Genomic DNA, 20425 nt, shown 5'->3' with positions numbered 1-20425 from the left:
GTTAGCTGAACATTCAAGCTTTAAGGAAAAATGATATGTCTGTTCTTACAGCGCTAACCGGCACAAACCCTAGGTGTCCTACTGACTTCCATGGAAGGAGATATTGCTCATTTTTCACTTTTTCAATTTCCTTTCATTGCTGGTGAGACTTTGAGCACGAGGGGGAAGGAACAAACTGAGGGAAAGGGGAGACAGACCACGGCTAGCAAAAGGAGGCGAGGGCCAGACACGTTGAGAAAGGCCACTTCTGAGGCAGCCACAGACAGAAAAGCAAGTGAGGAAGGGCAGACTGGGGCTCACTTACAGTGGTCTGACACCCTGGCAGGGCAGTGGAGGGAGGTAATTAATTAAATGGTCAACAGGGAGGTCATGCCAGGCCTCCCGAGGCATCATGGCACATGTGACAGTGTCTTCAGGTCACTACTTCAGCAGTTTGCTGAGGGGAAAATATCCGCGGCTGAGGCAAAAGCTATACGCATCTAAAAATACCTAAACTAATACCTCTACTGAACTTTCACTAAACTGATAAACTCTTCTACAATCTGTACAATATGATGCCAGGACAAATGTGCTCTGTCACAAAAGTTAAATGTCTTTTGTTTAATGATCCCGCTGCTCTATTCAGCGTTATTACAAGACAATTTGAAAGGATAGAGTTAGTGAAGTCACAGCCAGAGTTTTCTGTCACTGCTGAATCCCAAGGGATTTCTTTCCCCCTTCCCTTGCCATTCCTCCTCCCTGTTTAGGGGGAGCAAGAAAAATAACAAGGAAGACGCACAAAGCCTCTGCTATAAGTAAACATTTCTAGCAAACCACAATGAGAAATTTCAGCTAATGTTTGGAGTGCTGACAATAGACTCGTTTTCTGACAGTGCATAACGCATCAGAGATCACTACAGATCTCATTACATACCTAGGACTGCACACCAAATAAGAAATTAGTTAACTGAGGAAAAGAAGAGCAGAGAACCGGGACTATCTCAGCCTTAAAGCTTCTTCTCTTCTCATTCCTTTCCCAGTGCTGCATTCCTGAACAGCTGATTAGTCTTCTCATGTCTCACAGTACAAGGCAGGTTAATGGTAGCCACAGGGATAATAGGTTTGGCTAACAGTGTGTTAATATCATTTTCTTCTCTGTGTACAACACAGAGCTACAGCTCTGTGGGCCAGGAGAATTTCCCTACTGTGCTATTGGCCCTATGGGTAGTGAGGGTGAGTTCTGGATCTTAAAATAGCGGGTCCCCTAGGGTAAGCCAATGAAAATCAGCAATTTGATGTATAAGCCTTTTTTTTCCTTTTACTTCTCTTCTTTTTTTCATATCGCTGCAAGAAACTACCATGGCAAACATTACCACAGAATGAAGAATTTCTTTAACATAACATCTTACAAGGAAACATCCTATTCCATCCTCTCATTTTCCTTGAGGTTAGGTCTAAAATAGATTTATAAAAGCAAACCCACTCAGATCATATCCACTGCTTGGTACAGAAACTCCATCACAGCAAAGCAATTGCATGCTGACTCCATGAGACCTAGGTCCCCTGAGGCACCTTTCCAGACACAAAGAGTCAAAGCCAGGTCAGAAAAATAGTCAGAAAAACAGGCACTGGAGAATTATAATGCTGCCACTAAGAGTTATTCTAAAGATGGAAAATTATGGGATTTCAAAGTCAAGGCCAAGGTACCAGTAACCATTCTCACTGTCAGACATCTCATTTTACTACCTGACAATTTCCTCTCCTTCCAGTACATCATCAAGTACAGGGTTACTGAAGAGGAAAGATAGATGGCTGACTACAGCTGCTCAGGAAGTTTTTCTGACACTGCAGTTATGCTGCTCATTAGTACACGAGGCAAATCTGTGCAACCGAACACAGCACGTTGCATTCATATGCTTTGCCTACCTCAAGGCAAAAAGATACCTGAGACATGGGTGAATGAGTAACTCCTGTTGATACAACTTCTGGCTTGAAAGGGTCGAAGTCCAAATCTAGCAGAGATTCCTCCTTCTTAGCTTCAGGAACTTCATTCTGTTAGAAGAGAAACATGACTCTTGAAAAACTCATCTTTCAAAAGCTGTCCTGGGCAGCAACTTATTAACAGGCCTAAGGAAAAAAAAATATATCAGAGACTTTCTATCTGTGGTGCAAGGTGCAAGTCTGACGATATTCCTGAGCTTTAGTGTAACTTTTATTTTTATGAGCTTCACTCTTACAATGCCTTTGTTTTCTCTGTAGTGCAGCTTTGCCTTTTCAGGCTAAACAAATTGCAGCCTTTTTGAAAAAGTGCTGAGTGTTCACTGTTTGACTTGTGAAGGCCCTTTTAAAGTGCTTTGAGACAGACACCAAAATTAAAAACTACATAAATGTAGCCAATGTCCATACATTCTAAGAAGTGAATATCTCCCCAAACACAAACATCAGTAAAAAGCCAATATGGAAGGACATAAATGCATTTGGATTAAATTTAAATCCCGAACTTGAATACCAACTTACATTTAATGCTGCCTTTAGCTCTAAACTTTAGGAAACATCTTACATAATGGTAACTAGATCTTGCTACACTGCTCTGCTCTTACAAAACTGAATTACACAGTAGAGCCTTTTTTTGTTTGCAATTAATGAATTAGCCAAGGCCTCTGAGGTCACTATAAATATATATATTGGTTCAATGGGTTACAGGTCTTTCCTGCTGTAAAGTTACATGAACAAATAATTAGCATGCTTCAACATAAAATTTTAATTAGCATGCAACTGTAGCTGAGATTTAATTATCACTACTGATAAATACTCTAGGCAAGCATCTTGGTTTTGGTAACAAGGCTAGTACTGCCTACTGGTAGTTGTGCAGTATTCATTAAAGAGTGAGAGAAGTTTGTCTTTCGATGTACAGAATAAGTAGATAGTAAGGTATTGTCCTGGTTTCAGCCAGGGTAGAGTTAATTTTCTTCACAGAAGCTAGTGTGAGGCTGTGTTTTGGATTTGGGATGAGAAAATGTTGATAACGTGCTGATGTTTTGAGTTGTCACTAAGCAGTCAAGGACAGTCCAGCTTCTCGTGCTGGACTGCTCAACAAGAAGGCTGGGGATGCACGGGAAGTTGGGAGGGGACACGGCCAGGACAGCTGACCCAGGCTGGCCAAAGGGATATTCCATACCATATGATGTCATGCTCAGTATATAAAGCTGGGACGAAGAAGAAGGAAGGGGTGGAGGGACGTTCGGAGTTACGGCGTCGGTCTTCCCAAGAAACCATTACACGTGATGGAGCCCTGCTTCCCTGGAGATGGCTGAACACCTGCCTGCCCATGGGGAGTGGTGAATGGATTCCTTGTTTTGCTTTGCTTGCGTGGGCAGCTTTTGCTTTACTTGTTAAACTGTCTTTATCTCAAACCATGAGTTTCCTCACTTTTACTCTTCCGATTCTCTCCCCCATCCCACTGCGGGGGAGTGAGCGAGCGGCTGCGTGGTGCTTAGCTGCCAGTTGGGGCTAAAACACGACAGGTATTCATTAGAATGATACTGAAAAGAGTTCAGACTGGAAACGGTACCATGGGAAATTATTCATTCACATATAATCTTACGTAAGAATGGTAACGCAGGGTCAGACCACATAGTCCAATTTCCTAGTCCTGAGTGTGACCAAAGTGTAAGCCAGGGGAAGTCTACAACAACAGGGCAGTCGTAAGAACAGCAAAACTAGGAGATAACAACAATGATGACAATAATAGTAAAATAAATAAACAAAGCCTTTCTATTACTAAAACATTTAAGAGTGTAAACTTTCCAAATTAGCATTACTATTGGTAAACAGATATTCAAATGTAGGTAATTAATGGCTTCCATATGCCAAAGACATCTGACCTCTCTGTGCCACCTGAAATTGTGGTCCAAATAGCTCCTCAGCTCCCATGCTAGGAATGACAGAGTGATCTGGAACTCTTCAGTCTGGAAGAGGAGTGCTAGGGGTGATGTGAGTGGGGTCTACACCAGCATGAGAGGCACTGGGGTTTGACAGCTCCATGACTCCTCCAAAGCAGGAAGGCGGGTGTCAGTGAAGTCAGTGGGGGCAGATGTGGACTAAAGAAAAGGTGGTGGTGCTCCATGTGGCACAGAGTTCAGCTGGGGACCTCCTTGCCATCAGGTAGAGTGAATGTGAAAAATTTACATGTGCTAAAAGACTGAACCAATTTGTGTCAAAGTTGTCTGCTGATGATTACTAAATATGTAGAAACCATGTTGAGGAAGCCCCAGAACCGCAAATGGCTGGAGGCTGGGAGACTATGGAAGTGGGTATAAGGAGTATCAACTTTGCTTGCCTTGTCTTATAGTCTTCCCTCGGCCTCTGCTTCTGGACACTGGTGATGACCGATAACTAGTCTGACACACTGAAGCCAATGTTACGGTCTCACACTTTAAGAAGTCAAAACCAAAACAGCCCACCAGTAACCAGCATTACATTAATTCTGTCATGCCTTTTGTCTGATGCATTTAGATTTCATCACACACGCTCCTGAGGCACTAGCACTCGTATGGCCATACAGCTTGATGAAACAACACAGCATCGGCTAGCATACGATCAGAAATGGATGGAGATGGAAAAGTTAATTATCTTTCAGTGAGGTCCAAGAATGAAGTTGATATTTATGAGGACTGAGTCAAATGAATAGGAGTTTCACTTAGGCCATGCGTGATGACAGCTAAGGTATCTGTAGTGACAGGGTAGCGATCACTGCAAAAATTACCATTACCCATTACACTCAGACCAAAATGAATAGAACACTTGTCATAACTCTAGGAGCCAAGGCCCAAATAAACATATAGCCTAACAGATATCACATTAGATGGATATGTAAGAGAAACAGGAACCTCAGGAAATCCCTCAACAAAGGACAAAGCTGTGACAGGAAGGCCTGCCAATCATCCTGTGTTAATTCCACCATAGCATGACAAAGCATGAATAAATGCCACATTTGAAAGAGATGGCTGTGGCAGAAGCAAGACTGTACCTCTCAGAAGATAGGTATGCACAAGGCATGGATAAGGCACAAGAAACCAGTGAGGACCACCAGAACTGGCACCCCTTCTTTCCACGCAGTCTGTACAAGCCTTAAAACAACCTCATTAGACATGGGTTATTTCCTTCAGAGCTGTTGGACACACTCAGCCACGTTAAGTACCTGGAGGGGGCATATTATAAAGACCTGCAGTGTGCAAGCTAGTAGCTGAAGACTAGTAATTGGATTACCAGCAATATCTTGTTTAAGCAGCTATCCAAAACCAAAGAAACACCATCACCCATGAAAATTGTTATCTGATTTTTAATATAGTAGCCAAAGCAGCAAGGATATCCACATTGTGTCAGGTTGTCTCCACACCCCAGCACACTACACCAAAGACATGGGAGGCAATGTGATGTGAAGAAAACAAGACATAAAGCAAGACACACTCATTCTAAACGACCCTTTCATCCAGTCGCCTGGATATCACATCTTCTCACATCTTTCTTTTACTTAGCAGTAACTAAATCCACTCTTGGAAAAGAATAAACTGGAAGTGTGAGCTGCCTTGTTGAATCAGGGCCAAAATATTCAACAGCATCAAGCAGAATTGTCTTTCAGCATCTTGCACAGCACCAAATGCATTAGTACTGCTTGGTAAAGAAAGGTTATGGACAACAACAATTACAGGTTATTTGTGTTCCAGAGGAGAAAAGTGTTTGGCCTGTTCATAATCCTCTCTGAAACATGGGACTAAAGTAGCAAAGCTCTATTCATCAGCCTGTTGGTTTTGTGTCTCTGAGTGAGGACAGTGCCAGAGACACCAGTGGTGGTCCTTTGGGAAGTCCTGCACCATTTGAGGGCTCTGCAGGCTCGATAGCTTCCTCCACACTGCCCATCAAGCGCTCTGGGAGTACAGGAGATGCTGTAAGCACCAAGAAGAGTAAGTCCAGGTTCCCTGTGATTTTCATGCAATATATTTGCAGTAACTGGTTCTCTTACAGAAGGATATAAACACTACTACATCACACTATTTGTGTATGTCTGTACATACTCAGAGATCCGAGATACTGTAAGGATGCTTTAGTGATGGGGGTGGGTTTTGTGGAGGGAGAAGTGCAGATCATTCGCGAGATGGCCAGGGAATAGCTTAGGTCATTCCCAGGTCATTGACTGCGAAGGAGGGAAGGAGAGAAATCCCTCACTGAAGGGAAATAAATTTTTCCTTGACAGACAAGGGAAAGATTTCAGTTCCCAGCAGCACGCCCCACCTTTATTACGCCATTCCATTTTTATACCAATCTCTCGTAGAAAGGATGTAAAGATTCTGGAAATGTGACTTACGCTCATTTAAAGCCACGTTCCAGTGTCAGCTCTTCATGGAAAACGCAAACCAGTTCCATTTCTGCTTCCCTGCATGGCCTGACAGGTGAAGGTTAGGTGGATACAGCATTTAATGCAAGGGGCCACATCTAGCACAGGTTACACCGACTCTTACCACTGACGTCAAGGCTGATGCTGCCAGAGTGGTAACTCCCATGAAGTCAGGGTACAATGACGCAACAGACCTGCCATCTCCCTTCAGCTGGAGGGCCCAGCAGTGGCTGCATGCTGGAAGCTGCCATTTATTCTTTAATTGCACGGGGATTTAACCATAAATTACTCTTTTCCAAATTAGATCCCTATGGATGGCAATGCCTTTTTCTCCCCTCCACAAGAAAACAAAACATCACATGTTCAAATGCTTGAAAATAATTTTGGTTTTCATTTGTGTGCCTACGTTCTCCTGTGTTGTCAAATGAATTAGTACAAAAACAATAATCCACATGAAAACAAAAATTCATAAAGCTTCAGATCTGCATATTTCTCCCCAGTCTAACAGACACAGGCTCAGATTTCAGAGTTGTAATTACCATAATGGAAAGGGTCCATTACTGAACAACCAGCAGTTACCATAACTGCATAAAAGCTGAGTAACTGAATACAAATTATACAGACTTATTTTACACAACTCTGGCTTTCCTGTTTGTTATATGCAATTTTTAAAAATTTCATAATTTCATAACAATGAGATAAAAGCAATTTTGTTCAGTCCTCTACTGTTTAAGTAATGTTTCTATGAGTCAAAACCAAGTGACTGATTAATCTAGCTGGAGCAGTCTTTTATACCTGCAACAAGTTGATTAAAATACCTAAATTCCAATTTTTTTTTTAATCCCTCTAAGGGAAAAAGGAATACTTTTTATGATTTTGATGGAAGAAACAGAAGTAACCAAGGATCACTGTAATGTGTCACTTGAGATGCTTGGGATTAAAAAAAAAGCATCTTAGATGAACTCTTAGCTTGTAAGGAAATCTGCATTCAGTTAAATCTCAAACATGGCTGCGCTTCACAGTATTTTTAGTCAGGCCTCTCAGGAAATCTCTCTTTTTATTCAATATGTTAGCAATGGAAGCCCTTTTGAGTGATTATGCATGACCAATTAAAAGATGAAGTATCATATGTGTGACCCTTCCAAGATAATATAAAATCATAATTGTGCCTCTGCCTTCCACCTGCACCCTCCTCTTCCCTCCCCATGGAGTTCAGAGCTAAGGCCACTATCTTGGAGAACTCAGGGTGATTGCAAGTTGGACCCACACACCATCCTCTGCAGCTTACCTGTGATGGGGTCGTCACATTGATTTCTGGGACAAAGTTGTCATCGAAGAAGTTAATGATGTTCTCCTGTTGCAACTCCTTGGTGGGCGTGAGCTTAGGCAGTGGTGGGACTGGTGGACCTTTCCTCAGCTAGGCAGACAGCAAAAATGTCACAGACTATTTCAGGGATAAAAGAAAGAGCTTTAAGCTAGACCTAAACAATTTGTGTTAGGTTTTTATCTCTGCTGCTTCACCTTAAATGTGGGAATAAACCACGGGTTGAAAGGAATTGTTCGGTTGTTCACCACCAAATGCCTTGAAAAAAGCATTGTGGGAAAAGCAAAACAACTGTATGTTTCAAACTCATTCCAACTCAAGGTTTAAGATTTCATACAAAAGCATTTCTTGGCTGATTTTTTTCTGCTGTGATGGGCACACAGTGCAAGACACTTCCCCTCCCATGCAGCCAATAGTTGGAAGGGCAATGCTGCACAGAACGAGGCCTCTGCAGCTTTTTGGCTTCTTAAATTCATTCCCATTTGCTTTGGGATTTTGTCCCTGCCCACCTGTTTAAAGCTCATTTAATGCTAAGAGCATATAATCTCTGGGAACCACAGGACTTCACAGATGCTTAGGTTACTAACTCCCTCTGCTCTCCAGAGATTCATATGACAAACTAATTGCTTGGAATAATACCAAATATTATTGTGTAATTTTAAAATCTGTCAAGATATCAAGAAAAAATCCCAAGGTGGTATAGTGACATAACACCACTGTCACCAGTAAGACTACACTGATTTGTATCAGATGAATATTTAGGCAATGAGGTGTCACATTTTAGGAGACCAGAGAAAACAAGTGTGCTCACATGTGATCAAATGCAAAACTAAGTTTCTTCTGATGTGTTCCCCCCATAGAAACAGCAACCAGTACAGCAGCTATCCCCCATTCTGAAAATGTCAGTAACAAGTTTTGTGTTTGATTATGTTCATGAAGTATCATGTACAACTCTTACGCTGCAGATGACGCCTTTCATGAAACTGATTCTTATTTCACCAGTACTGGTGAGAATAGAAATGACTCAAACAGCACCAACCTTCTCAATTCAGCGTTAATAACAACCAATAAGCCTTTAATTATCAGTAATTATCACAGTGGTATTTAAGCTAGCTCTATTATTTACTGTTTTAGAGGGAAATCCACACTGGCCAGACCAGTGATACTCACTGGCTCATTTTTTTCCAAGGTAGGCATAAATTCGAACATGAATGAAGAGCAGCAATATATATGTACCGAAATTCATGAGGAGGTTTCAGAAATAGGTTTTTTTAGACTATCACTGCGGGATTACAGATCCTTAGAGACTATGCAACTTTTAAGTGTTTTGCTGTGTCACCACAAGTCCCCCCATTCACCAGGCACCTTTAATTTTCTTCACTCCACCTTATATAAAAACCACTTTCCACCCGTGCTTGTGACACAGGGATGAACAACGAAGAACAGAACAGAGATCAGTGGAGCCAGTGGTGTCCCTGCCATTTCTCAGTCACTGCCTAGATGAAAAATCCACTACATACACCATCTCAGCTCTCTTTTACTGGACAACAGGCCACCTTCTCCTGTTAGGTTTGCGCTTACCTGTGTGGGTGACTTAGGCCGGGCTGGTGCCGGAGATGCTGGTGCCAGCATATGGTTGGGACTAGCAGTAGGGCTAGGCAGGGGAGAGACCTCCTCCGGCGGTGACGGTGTTTTTGCAATGCGGAGTGGACCTGAATCACTAGACAGAAGCAAAGCAATGGCAAGGACATACATATTGTGCTGACTTATTACCTTGACAATTTGACGCAATAGTTGAACTGCATCGCTGATGTAATGCCAGTGGCCATAAAATGCAGTAATTTAAAGTTATAATTTTGAGTGATCTCGATTTTTGGAACATGTGTTTACCTGATCATTATAACTTGAGGGAAACAGAGTACCTGCATTTTTTCAGATCTTGTATTTGAAATAATGTTTCATGTATAAGTTTGTAACTATGATAAAATGTGAGATGGAATTATTGTCTTCGCTTCACACAGTTCTCAGAATAAAATGCTCTGAAGACAAAAACCCCAGGAGAAGGTGTAAGAATGAATAATGCAAATAATCTTAAAGGCTCAGCAAATTCAGAAAGGTTCCAATAAAACAAAACACAACCAAGATTATTATATGGATATCACTATTTAGAGGGAGGACTCACCACAACTATAAACAAGCAGTAGTCAAGCAGCTTCAGCAGAGCTCTGCTGATACTAAGAAAAGATCTGATGAAGTCATGGGAAAGGATCTGCCCTTCCCATGCAAGGACCTGGTGCAAACACTGAGACATATTCAGCTACCTAGAAATGCTGAAAGCTTACAACTCGGGGAGGCTATAAACTACAGCACTCAACGACCACAGTACTTGGTAAGAGAAGAGCAACTCCTACACATCTTCAGGGAGAACAGAAGCACTACCTGATTGAGGAGACCACACCATAAACATGTTCCTAATGCTAACGCAAGAAAAATTCGTTCTTTGGAAAGGACAGACTGAGCTTACACTCACCACCTCTTTCTGTGGAAATATTAAAAAAGAAAAAATAAGCAGTTATTAAGAAATTTCTTTCCCAAGTACAATATTTGCCTTCAGGATAGAGTATTCAGTAGCATACAAGTTTTTAAGATGTTTCTTTTTATGCAGTTCTTAAAAAGAAAGATTAGATACTGTACTTGTCTAGTATCTACTTCTCAAGCATCTAAAAAGGAAAGCTGTTTTATCTTACAAAGACCCACTCCTGAGTAGTTTTTTAGAGCATCGTAACTAATAATAGAAGTCAAAAATCTATCCAGATTTTCACGCAAGGCTCTGTGAACAGTACAGCAAAAGAGAGTAATGTGGTAACTAAAAAAAAAGTATTTTAAAAACCATTTAAAAAATTTTTAAAATAATGTATTCTTAAAAAGCATTTTAAAAATAAGTGAAGTAGATCACACTGCATTAACCTATGTCTACTCATTTGCAGCAATAATTGTTAGTTTTTTCTCTCATTGACGGAACAAGTAATTCAGTGGGAATGAGCATGCGCATGCTGAACGTGGTCTAGGAGACACAGGTGGACAAAATATCTGTTTGTGACAAAAACTGCTTGAAGTTTTCCAACATTACATTACTTCTCATCCCATAAAAGTATTTTACAAATCCTTTATAGAAACATAGTCCAGCTCGTGAGTCCATCCTAAAGGGGCTGTAAGCGGTGATGCATGATCTAATAACTCTGGATGCAGTGTGTAATTATAAATGAGCATGGATTAACACTGAACTAATCCAAAACAAAAATTTTGGACGTGTTCTTAATAAAGTAGTTCTGAATTTTGCATTAGAACAGAAAGTTCAATATTTCATTCTTTATTCTTCCCAAATGAGATCAAAACAAATATAGAAATATCAGCCATATGTTTGGGGCAGATGTTATATTGTTCGGTCAGTCTTAATTGTTGCTAATCTGAGTCCAGTTTGAGGGCAAATTAGCAGTAGCTATAACATTGTTCTGATTGCTTCTGATGAGCTGGGATGGGCTGGAAACTCGGGATTTATGTATTCACTCTAAATATCATTGTGTTTTTGTAAGTCTCACTGTTTTATAATTTCAACCTCTCCTGCCTATCGCTATTACAGTACCAAGAGATCAGAATAGGGCAGAAAGGCTACATTTGTTGCAAGCAAAAAATCAGAAATACTGCACTGGCATCCACTGACCTTAATAAAGCACCAGCTGATCTTAAACTTTCTTTGCTTGTGTTTTTATTTTAAGACAACGTTTATCTTGAAAGTCATTAAAAATATGGTATTTTGTGACCTTCTTTTTACTTCAGCTTTTATGATGCACCCTCAGACCACATTTCTTGACTTTTCCACATGAGCAGAAGAGATAAAAGCTGACTTACAAAGGTTGGGATTCTCACCTAATCATATGCTTTTAGGAGTTAAAAACACATCTAAATATTTTAAAGCTTTAAAAAAATTATAAGAGATAGCAACATTGCTGTAAACTAAGAATAAATGAGCTCTATACTTAGCTGGTGCAAATTGGTGTAACATTCTACAATGAACTAGGCTAAATTGCAACAGCTTAGAATCTGGCCTTTACTCTTTTTTTGAAAGGAAAAATAAGTGGGTGATGAAGGAAGTTTTGCACCTTCACTCACGTGGAGAAGAATGTCATCCAAGGTACCTTCATCTACCATCCTGAATGAACGGACCCAGAGACCGCGTTGTGCAGCAATCGCTACACATGTTATAGGTGATTACTACATACGCTGAAACCCACAAAGCCTACGGCAATGCAAGTCATTAAAAAAAGCAGTAAATTCACCTTGGTGCCCCTTGAATGGTGAAGGCCTTGTCTGCGTGCTGATCTCCCAGCTTCGTCATCACTTCATATAGTTTGTGACATAGCTGAGAAAACAAAACACTTGCCTGAGTTTATATGAAGCACTGTAGTCATGATTAAAAACACAGGTGATAAATCTGGTCTGATAACTGATAACCTGAAAATATATAATCTGATAACTTTAAAATAGCATATAGATCCTTCCAAAAATACTCAGTGCCACGTATATCAAAAACCTAAGTGGAAACCTACAAAAATCCATAGAATCAAAGACATGTCTTCAAAAACATAAGCTGGTTTTCAGAGAACAAGTTTGTAAGCGTGACTGACTGCTGCCTGATCTCTGATGAAGGAGGACGTCTAAAGTTTAAAGCAATATGGGTAGCCAAGAAGATTCATGTTTTCCCCTCAAAAACCTAACCACAATTTATGTGGGACTTCAGTCAAGCGGGTTTTCCAAACAATTTTGGTTCCTATTAAACAGGTTACTCTAGATAGTACACTACCATTTAGCAAGGCACATTCCAAAGATCCTCACTGAAACTGCTCGATTTGCCTAACAGGCACAGAAATAATGTTGCATTGCTGACAATATATATAGCAGTCTTGAAGGGAACACTTGACATGTTTTTCTCATACTGATGAAAGCAATAAGATGCTTAGCAATTGGATATGGAAAAAATACTGAAGGCAACAGTATGCTAAAAGAATGGAGAAGTTATCAAAATAGAAAGTGAATTTAGTGCTACAACTGACAATGCACTGGAGTCCAAAATTCTATGGGCTGCCTTTTACTTAAGGAGAGTACAAAAAAGGCAAGCAGAAACTAATACAGAGGTTATGCTACAAATCTGGGTCTAAGGCAAATTCTCATGCATGCCTCTGCTAGATTTTTACTGCTGCACTACAAGACATTTGCTTGCTGTTGTGGATATCACATAAGCCATTATACATGAGATATTAATTTTTACTCACTAAAGCTATTTCCTTGTGAAACTTGGCTTCGAGGCTGGATACATTTTTGAAGGTGTTCACATAGAAGCCAACTCGTCTACAGAGGATGGCACAAAGAAAGGAAAAAGAGAATAAAAGATAGGGGTGGGAGGGCCACAAAGGCAAATTAATTACTTTTTTCCCAGACTACAAGCAACATTCTTGACTATTATTCTCAGCAAAGCAAATAATTGGATCAAATATCAAAATTTCAGACATGTTTGTTTGTTCATGATTATTTCTGTTTGTGTTAAGAACCATCATATTTCCCACGGCACAGAGTGAACCAATTTGAGACCACTCCACAGAGGCAGGCTTCAGCTCGTTTTAGAGAAAGGGAAGACTGGAAAAGGATTTGGCATGAGTGTGTCAAAGCACATGGAAGGCAAGGTGCTCTGGGTACCCTGTCTCCCACCAGACAGCAGGCAACCGAAAGGAGAGAGCTACCGCTCCGGCACTGCGAGCGCCTGCGCCCTAGATGCTGTCGCAGCACCTATGCGACACGCGCGCATATGGAGGCAGCTTTACAGTATAGAGCTCAGCATGGCCTGGAGGTGGGTGTCCCATGCTCAGCCCTCCTTAAAGAAATCAGCCCTGAAATACATGCGCGTGTGTGCAAGAGAAAATAATTTCTACTGTAGACTAGACGTTTTTGCACATGCAGTCAAACATCTGCTTGCTTGGGACCAGTGATTACATACCTCTTGTACACTTCAAAAGTAGCAGTTGCTTTCTTAGGTTTTGAATTATTCTTTTTCCTATTTAAAACTTTCATGTGTAATTTCTCCAAACTTTTATTAACAAACATCACCTTTGGCATAAGAATAAGCCTGCAAAATGTCAACTCAATGGATTACTTCCTTCCTGAAGAATCGTAATAACTAAAAAAAAAATTACTCCGAAAGCAATTGCTTTCTAAATTATGCCTATTGCTCAAATTAAATTCTACCTTTGCCTGAGACTAGTTAGTGGGAAACACACATATTGAAATAAAAGGGCCCTTACTCTAAATAATTCATATGTAGTTTTAGTAAGCCCATAAAATAAATATCTTGAAGTGCTAAGAAGCTTTTCAACTGAAATAGGCAGAAACACAGCAAGAAAACCCTCTATTGATCTGGAATTTAACAGGAATTAATTTAGAAGGCAGAGAAGACAAAGGATACTTCAGTGACTCACAACACATTTTCACTCCAGACTGTCATTTGTTAAAGAACATAGCACACTAATGAGATGCTTATTTTTCTACTGCTTTTGTTCTCCCATTCATTATGTCTGCATTTTCTGCATAAACACAATTCATGATTAAACATCTTAAATGAATGAGCTATGCCATCAAATGCTTTTACATCATAGTGCAAAACTATAAAATGTATATTCTGATGTAGTTATAATGTTGTTTTTCCCTTCTTTTACTGCTTTGGTAGCACCGTATAGGAACTGGGAAATAACAATTGTCATAAAATCTTTATACATTTCTAAGGTTCTTTGTTTCAATACCTTTTACAGAAAAATTACCTATAGCTAGACCCATTGCGAATCTAGAAAAGAATGTAGCTGCTCTGTACAGTTACTTTTGACAGTGGAAACATTTGATCCTTTTTATTAATAAGTGGCTTTTTTTTTCTTTAAAGGATCAGGTGTCCACCACCAAGGTGTCTGAGAAAGGTTATGGAAGCAGTGGGTCGCAGTCCCGATCTGCTGTTCTGTGCTCTGACACAGTTCTTTACCCATAAAATGGAGATCGTTTTGCACCTCAGAATGAAGATATGATAATGAATCTTAAGTGCCAAGACACACTGAAAGAAATAAGCATAAACACACTTATAATAAGTATAATTTTGGATCAATTGCAGGCATTTTTCCTTTTATTATATTTCAAAAAGATAATGGATGGGATCCTCAAGGAATCAGCAAACCGTTTTCTCTCATCTCCTTAAAATCCTCTCGTTCCCTTTCCTTAATTCCCCTTCAAGCCTTCCTACTACATCTGCCTAGGCTTACCGTGACCACAGAGATGGCAACTCTTCTTGTAAATCAGTGTTAAACTCTTCGAACACTTTCTGTGCTTTTTGAAATTCTTCTTCTGCCTAAACCAAAATGAAACAACGTGACTTCTGCAATCACTATAACATAGCAAAACCTGCCAAAATTATTTTTGTGCATTTTTTTGTGGGTCTTTTACAATTTTTATTAACAAAGGACGTGACCCAGTCCCACACCATGGCAGGCCAACACAGGACTTACTGTCCCCTCAGTCACACAAGAGAGAAAGTTAGGGCTCAAACGAGACTCATTCCTGAAAGAGGCTGAGCATGCCCTCCACATGCACTAAAATACTCAATACACATATATGCTTAAGGATATCATTGTTTCCATTTCTGAGGGAGGAAGAAGAGAAACTTTGTGCTCTTTCTCCACACAGAAACAAATACCACCCGAGCTCCCTAAGTCTTCTGCCAGCATCCTTCCGATTGCCCTACCTTGGTAATTCTGCCTTCATCTTTTCTTTTTGAGCTCTGCAGGGCTTCTAGATGATGCCTTGCACTGTCGTAGTCCACTAGTTTTCTGCTTCGTTTTGCAATGCGAGTCTGTACAGGGGTGGAAATGAAGTCAGCACAAATAGCACTTTTTTAAAAGCTATTTTACCTATGCTGTCATTTAAGTTTTGGACATACTTTTATTCTCCCTTATCTACTGTTCATATCTGAATTACTATATCATGAAGAAACGTGTACACAGTAAAAAAGACAAACTAATCATCTTCTTTTAAATAAGGAACCCATTTACAGATAGTTTGGAAGGGTTTTTTGTGGGTGTAGGGCTTAGAGGCCTTGGAATGGAGATATCAATATTATGCAAGACTTGTCTCATTCTCCAGAATAAGTGAATCTGTTAAATTCACGGTAACACCATCTTTTTCCCTTATACGTACAGCGTGCAAACTTAATAAATAATTAATGTAATTTTCTTCTAAAGTTGGAAAAATGCTTAAAATATACTTCTCAGTATAGTTGCTCTGACACATAACTGAGATAACCAAGTTCAACATACGACAGGAATTCTAATTTACCTGCTGTAATTTTTTTAAAACAAAAGTCCTTTGACTTTACAAAGCTACATATTATATGCAAATTCCACATGCTGAGAGAGCATAAGGGCAGTACGATTTGCAAGCACGTCTGAGACTTAACATCAGTAAAGTTGAGGTTTTTTGAATTATTTTTATTTCAGTCCCTGATGTAAAAGACAAAAGGTGTGACTGTGTGATACCTACTCAGTTATAACCCATCACAAAGAATTTCCAGGTATGACCATACTCAAATATAAAAAGTATCTACCTTTCGCCTCTAATGATTCTTTATCCTCACACATTTCATTTAGCAACCATGTCTCTGGACTGTACACTGGACAAGCATCTGTGACAGGCTAGAATCTGCGTAACAGTCTCTCCTGATGTGTATTATAACATCTTTTTATAACTAATTAAAAGACAGGAACCATGGCTTAGTTAAGAGAAAGATCTTCAGACACCCACTGTATCTAGCCAATAACAAAAGGCCCGCTTTTCATGTTGTAATTTGCCTGTCATTTTAACAGCTGAAGAACCTAACGTGTCCTTGTTGAAGTTGGTGAGAATTATCTCATACCAAATAAATAGGAGCAGGAAAAAAACCCATATTTTTTAATCTACAAATGCTAATTTACTTCCAAGTACTACATGAGTGAAAAATATTTTTGTTCCCTTGGAAAATCAGTGCAGCCTAATGTCAGGGATTTACTTACAGAACAACATCTTCTACATTGCAGAGAAGAATGACTTCCACCTCCCCCCTTTTTCTTATTTTTCTTTGCTTGTAATGTCATTTTCTAATTATTTTATGACTTAACAGTAATTTTACAAGTTGTCCTTTATAGGAAATCATTACTATACTTTGATATCAGGAAATTGTCCTAGATATGTATCCAAGGTCAACAACGACCCATCCACCAGTTTTTGATGAAAGTCTTCCCAAAGTTCATCACATTTCTGTAAAGGTAGAAAAGGGAAAAATGCACTTAGTAGTTTAATTCCACTCCAAACCTAGGAAAAACACAAATGTAATTGGTAAAGATTAATCTTTCTGAAGTTCTAAAATGTTCTTTATGGCAATAAATCGGTGCACTTATAAGGTAAATGAAAAGGAATACCTTAACATTGCAAGTTCTCATTCACAACAAAAGAAGATTTAGCTTAATAACTAGCTTGTGTTTTCATTATTTCAAATAGTAACTGCTATGTGAAAATAAGGATATCACAGATTCAAGGTCTTCCTCAGGGTTTCAGGTCCCTGAGGGTCAACAATGCAGAACCTGAAGCTGCCCTGGTTCTTATGCCTAAGTATGTTCACTGATGATGAACCTTATAGAGAAAACAAGTACAATTAAAAATAGAAGTGTAAATAAAATAAAGGAAAAAATAAAGTGGGTTTCCCATCAATTACAAGGATTTGTAAGCTTAGCTTTGCTTGGTCATTTTAAAAATAAAAGCTGTGGGGACCTAACCTAAGAAAGGTTTTTCCATCACATACTTTTTGTGCCATTAAGGTACTTTTGACGAAACGGTTGATGCACAGGCAAGAACTCTACCTCACACTGCTAGAGAACTGGGATGCCAGATATGAAACATGTCAACATCAGCAGGCAAAATAAACAATATTCCCCCCCCGAAACTACAGTGATTTTCCCCAGTCCCCTTTGCAGCTCTGGGGTAGTCACCAAGAGACACCCCTTGTAGTTTTCTGTTTTTTAAGAACACCTTAATGCAGCTGATGTGACAAGGACCCCATGGGGAGCAGGGTGAGATTCCTTGCCAGCAGCAAATCTTGTTACATAGAGACACAGTGCTCGAGGTCCCAGGTTCTCAGCTGAACAAGTCATTAGCACGTGTTAAACATTCTGATCCCCCATTTCTTTGCACATTTCAAAAATCACTGAACACCCACCTTTGATGGGAGGGAGTCTAAAGGGGGCCAGCAGGGCTGTTATCCTCACTGGCAAGTCAGGAAAGCTATTCCCTAGTGTTCGTTTTATCACCAGCTACTATAGGGCATGCTATAAACACTGTGTGATGCCAGCATTCCGTTCATTCATTTCCTACCCTAACAGAGTCCCTAAGGAATACAATCTATTAATCATGCTTAAAAGAAATACTTCATAAGAAATTAACACAATATTTAATCACAGTGGTCTACAGAGCAGCACAGTGTTAGATCATAGCAAGCAACTGCCAGTCTTGTGCATTTGCCTTTGTATCTTGCTGATACGTACTTTGGACAAATTAAAACCATGAAGGTTTCCTGAAAGCTAATGGGCTCAAAAAACATTGCTGAAGAATCCTTTAAGCCATCATCTTTCCTATCATACAGAATAAGGTCATTTAGGGGGATCCCTTTTGGAATGATCACTTATATGCCGGACTGCACAAATATATCATACCTTTTTACCCCAGGCTGAGGGATGAATAAATGTACATTTGTGATTATATAGGAAAAAAAATCAGTAGCAGAGATTTTGTAATATTGTCCACATGAGTCTCCTATTAAGAAGACACATCTAACATTTATCCCTATATCTAACAGAGATTAAGAGCCAAATTTTTGTCCTTTCACACACAATTACAAATTTCTGAGTGTAAAATCTAATAGTCTACAGATACAAGATGAGGTGATACAGCAAGATGCAGCACGAGATCTTCCAAGTGTTTAATCTAAAAAAATGGAAATGGTACGGTATCTTAACTTATACAGTTTGGAAGTTGGATGCTTTTAAAACCAAAACCCTGTCTTGCCTTCAGCAGCAGGGAATGGTAGAGGAAGGCAGCCATAGAGGAGAAAAGCAATCTATGTAGATTTAGGAAGACTGCTCTGTCTTCCAGTTATATTATCCAGGAGGCCTTGTAAACTGAATGCCGGGTAGTTAAAAGCTGCACTGATAACAGTTTGCACTTTCTCGTCACCACCAGCACATTTGCTGACAGACTTCCCCCAGAACAAAGGCTGTTTATTTAAGCAGGCAATTCAGAGCACCTCAAGTCAAATTCCTGCAGTGTCCTCTAGAAAAGCTTATCTTCTCTAATCACTGGAGGAAGCTAAAAAGGCTAAAATGAATAGTGCCCTGCAGTCTAATTTGCCCTTAAATTCCAGATTCTTGTCAGAGAGAGGTGAGTGTCCTATCGGATACCCTGTTTAGCAACACCGGCTCAAATTGTTATATAGCACACGAGGATATGCAGATTTGGTAATTTTTAACATTCAATTGAATTGAGGTTCCCAACTGTAAAACTGCCTGTAAGATATCTTGTACAAAATTGTCAATCAGTTGCTACTGGGACCAATTCTGCTCATGCTGATGTTGAGCTCAGTGGGAGCTTGCGTCAGCTAGTGCCTAAAACAGACATTGCAAATGCGGTATCTGGTCAGCAGGAGGTGCATTTCACAAGACCAATAATTTCTATGCTCAGAAAACAGGATTTAACATGCAATGAAGAATTAAGGGAAATTTCAGATGTGCGCTTCTCCTCATCAGCTCAGATTAATCCATTGGCAGGCAAAGTACTTTTTTTCCTCTTTCCACACATCTTACCTCTCCAATCATTTTCACATCTTCTCGTCCGTACCAATCTGGCTCATACACTTCATGTAGAGACTCTGTAAGCTTCTTTGAGGCATCTTGCATCCCTGTAATTAGACAGGAGGAGGAAAATATAACTGCAAACTACAAGGAACAGTTGCTAAATATCTTTATTTTGACCCACATGTATTCACTATACTATTCCCCCTGGCATGTTTAGAATTTTGTTTTCAAGAGCTGAAACAAAACCTTTCTTTTCACCCAGCTGCCCCAGATTAATGAGAAATGTCCCTCATAGAAGGATTAACCCATATGTATATGCAGAAAAAACATTTCTGTCAGATTAGGGATTCCATTTTCTATTCTGGACTAAAGATATCTGAACATGAATAACAACTCAGAGGGTAGTCCTGCCTGCTAAAGACATGTAATACCCAACTGAAAGACTATCACGGAAAAGACAATCAAATAGTGACCTGCCTTTGGTTATTCTCAGCTCTCCCACCCTACAGAACAGTTTCCTACCTTGTCCATAACGAGTACTATGCCAACCTGTGTGAAAGAGGAGGCATTTCCAGGGTGGTACAGTTAGAATGGCAGAGATTTATGGGAATTGCTGGCTATAAAAATGGACTTCGGAGAAAAGCTAGAAGAGGTCTGTGCTAAACAAAAGCGCTCCCCAGAATGGGGAGGTAGAACATATCTCAAGGCTTCTCTGTTTCCTTGTTTTCAGAAATACTTAAGTCTCAGGAGCTTTCACATGTAAAG

The 20425-nt window shown here is 39.8% G+C and overlaps 1 protein-coding gene across 1 annotated transcript in view; it reads right to left on the bottom strand.

Annotated features, from left to right (window-relative positions):
* AMPH (amphiphysin) overlaps positions 1-20425 on the bottom strand; it is a gene marked incomplete at its 5' end in the record, with an annotated part of 128057 nt that overhangs the window by 26975 nt on the left and 80657 nt on the right. The window contains 9 exons of the mRNA XM_081996282.1: positions 1924-2031; positions 7662-7790; positions 9279-9417; positions 12035-12117; positions 13028-13103; positions 15050-15135; positions 15529-15636; positions 16980-17075; positions 19670-19764. Coding sequence (XP_081852408.1) covers positions 1924-2031; positions 7662-7790; positions 9279-9417; positions 12035-12117; positions 13028-13103; positions 15050-15135; positions 15529-15636; positions 16980-17075; positions 19670-19764 — 920 coding nt within the window. The remainder of the gene's footprint in view (positions 1-1923; positions 2032-7661; positions 7791-9278; positions 9418-12034; positions 12118-13027; positions 13104-15049; positions 15136-15528; positions 15637-16979; positions 17076-19669; positions 19765-20425) is intronic.

The sequence above is a fragment of the Phaethon aethereus genome, assembly GCF_964289735.1.
Source record: "Phaethon aethereus genome assembly, chromosome: 2".
Taxonomy (NCBI): domain Eukaryota; kingdom Metazoa; phylum Chordata; class Aves; order Phaethontiformes; family Phaethontidae; genus Phaethon; species Phaethon aethereus.
This window is presented reverse-complemented; position numbering and strand designations above follow the sequence as displayed.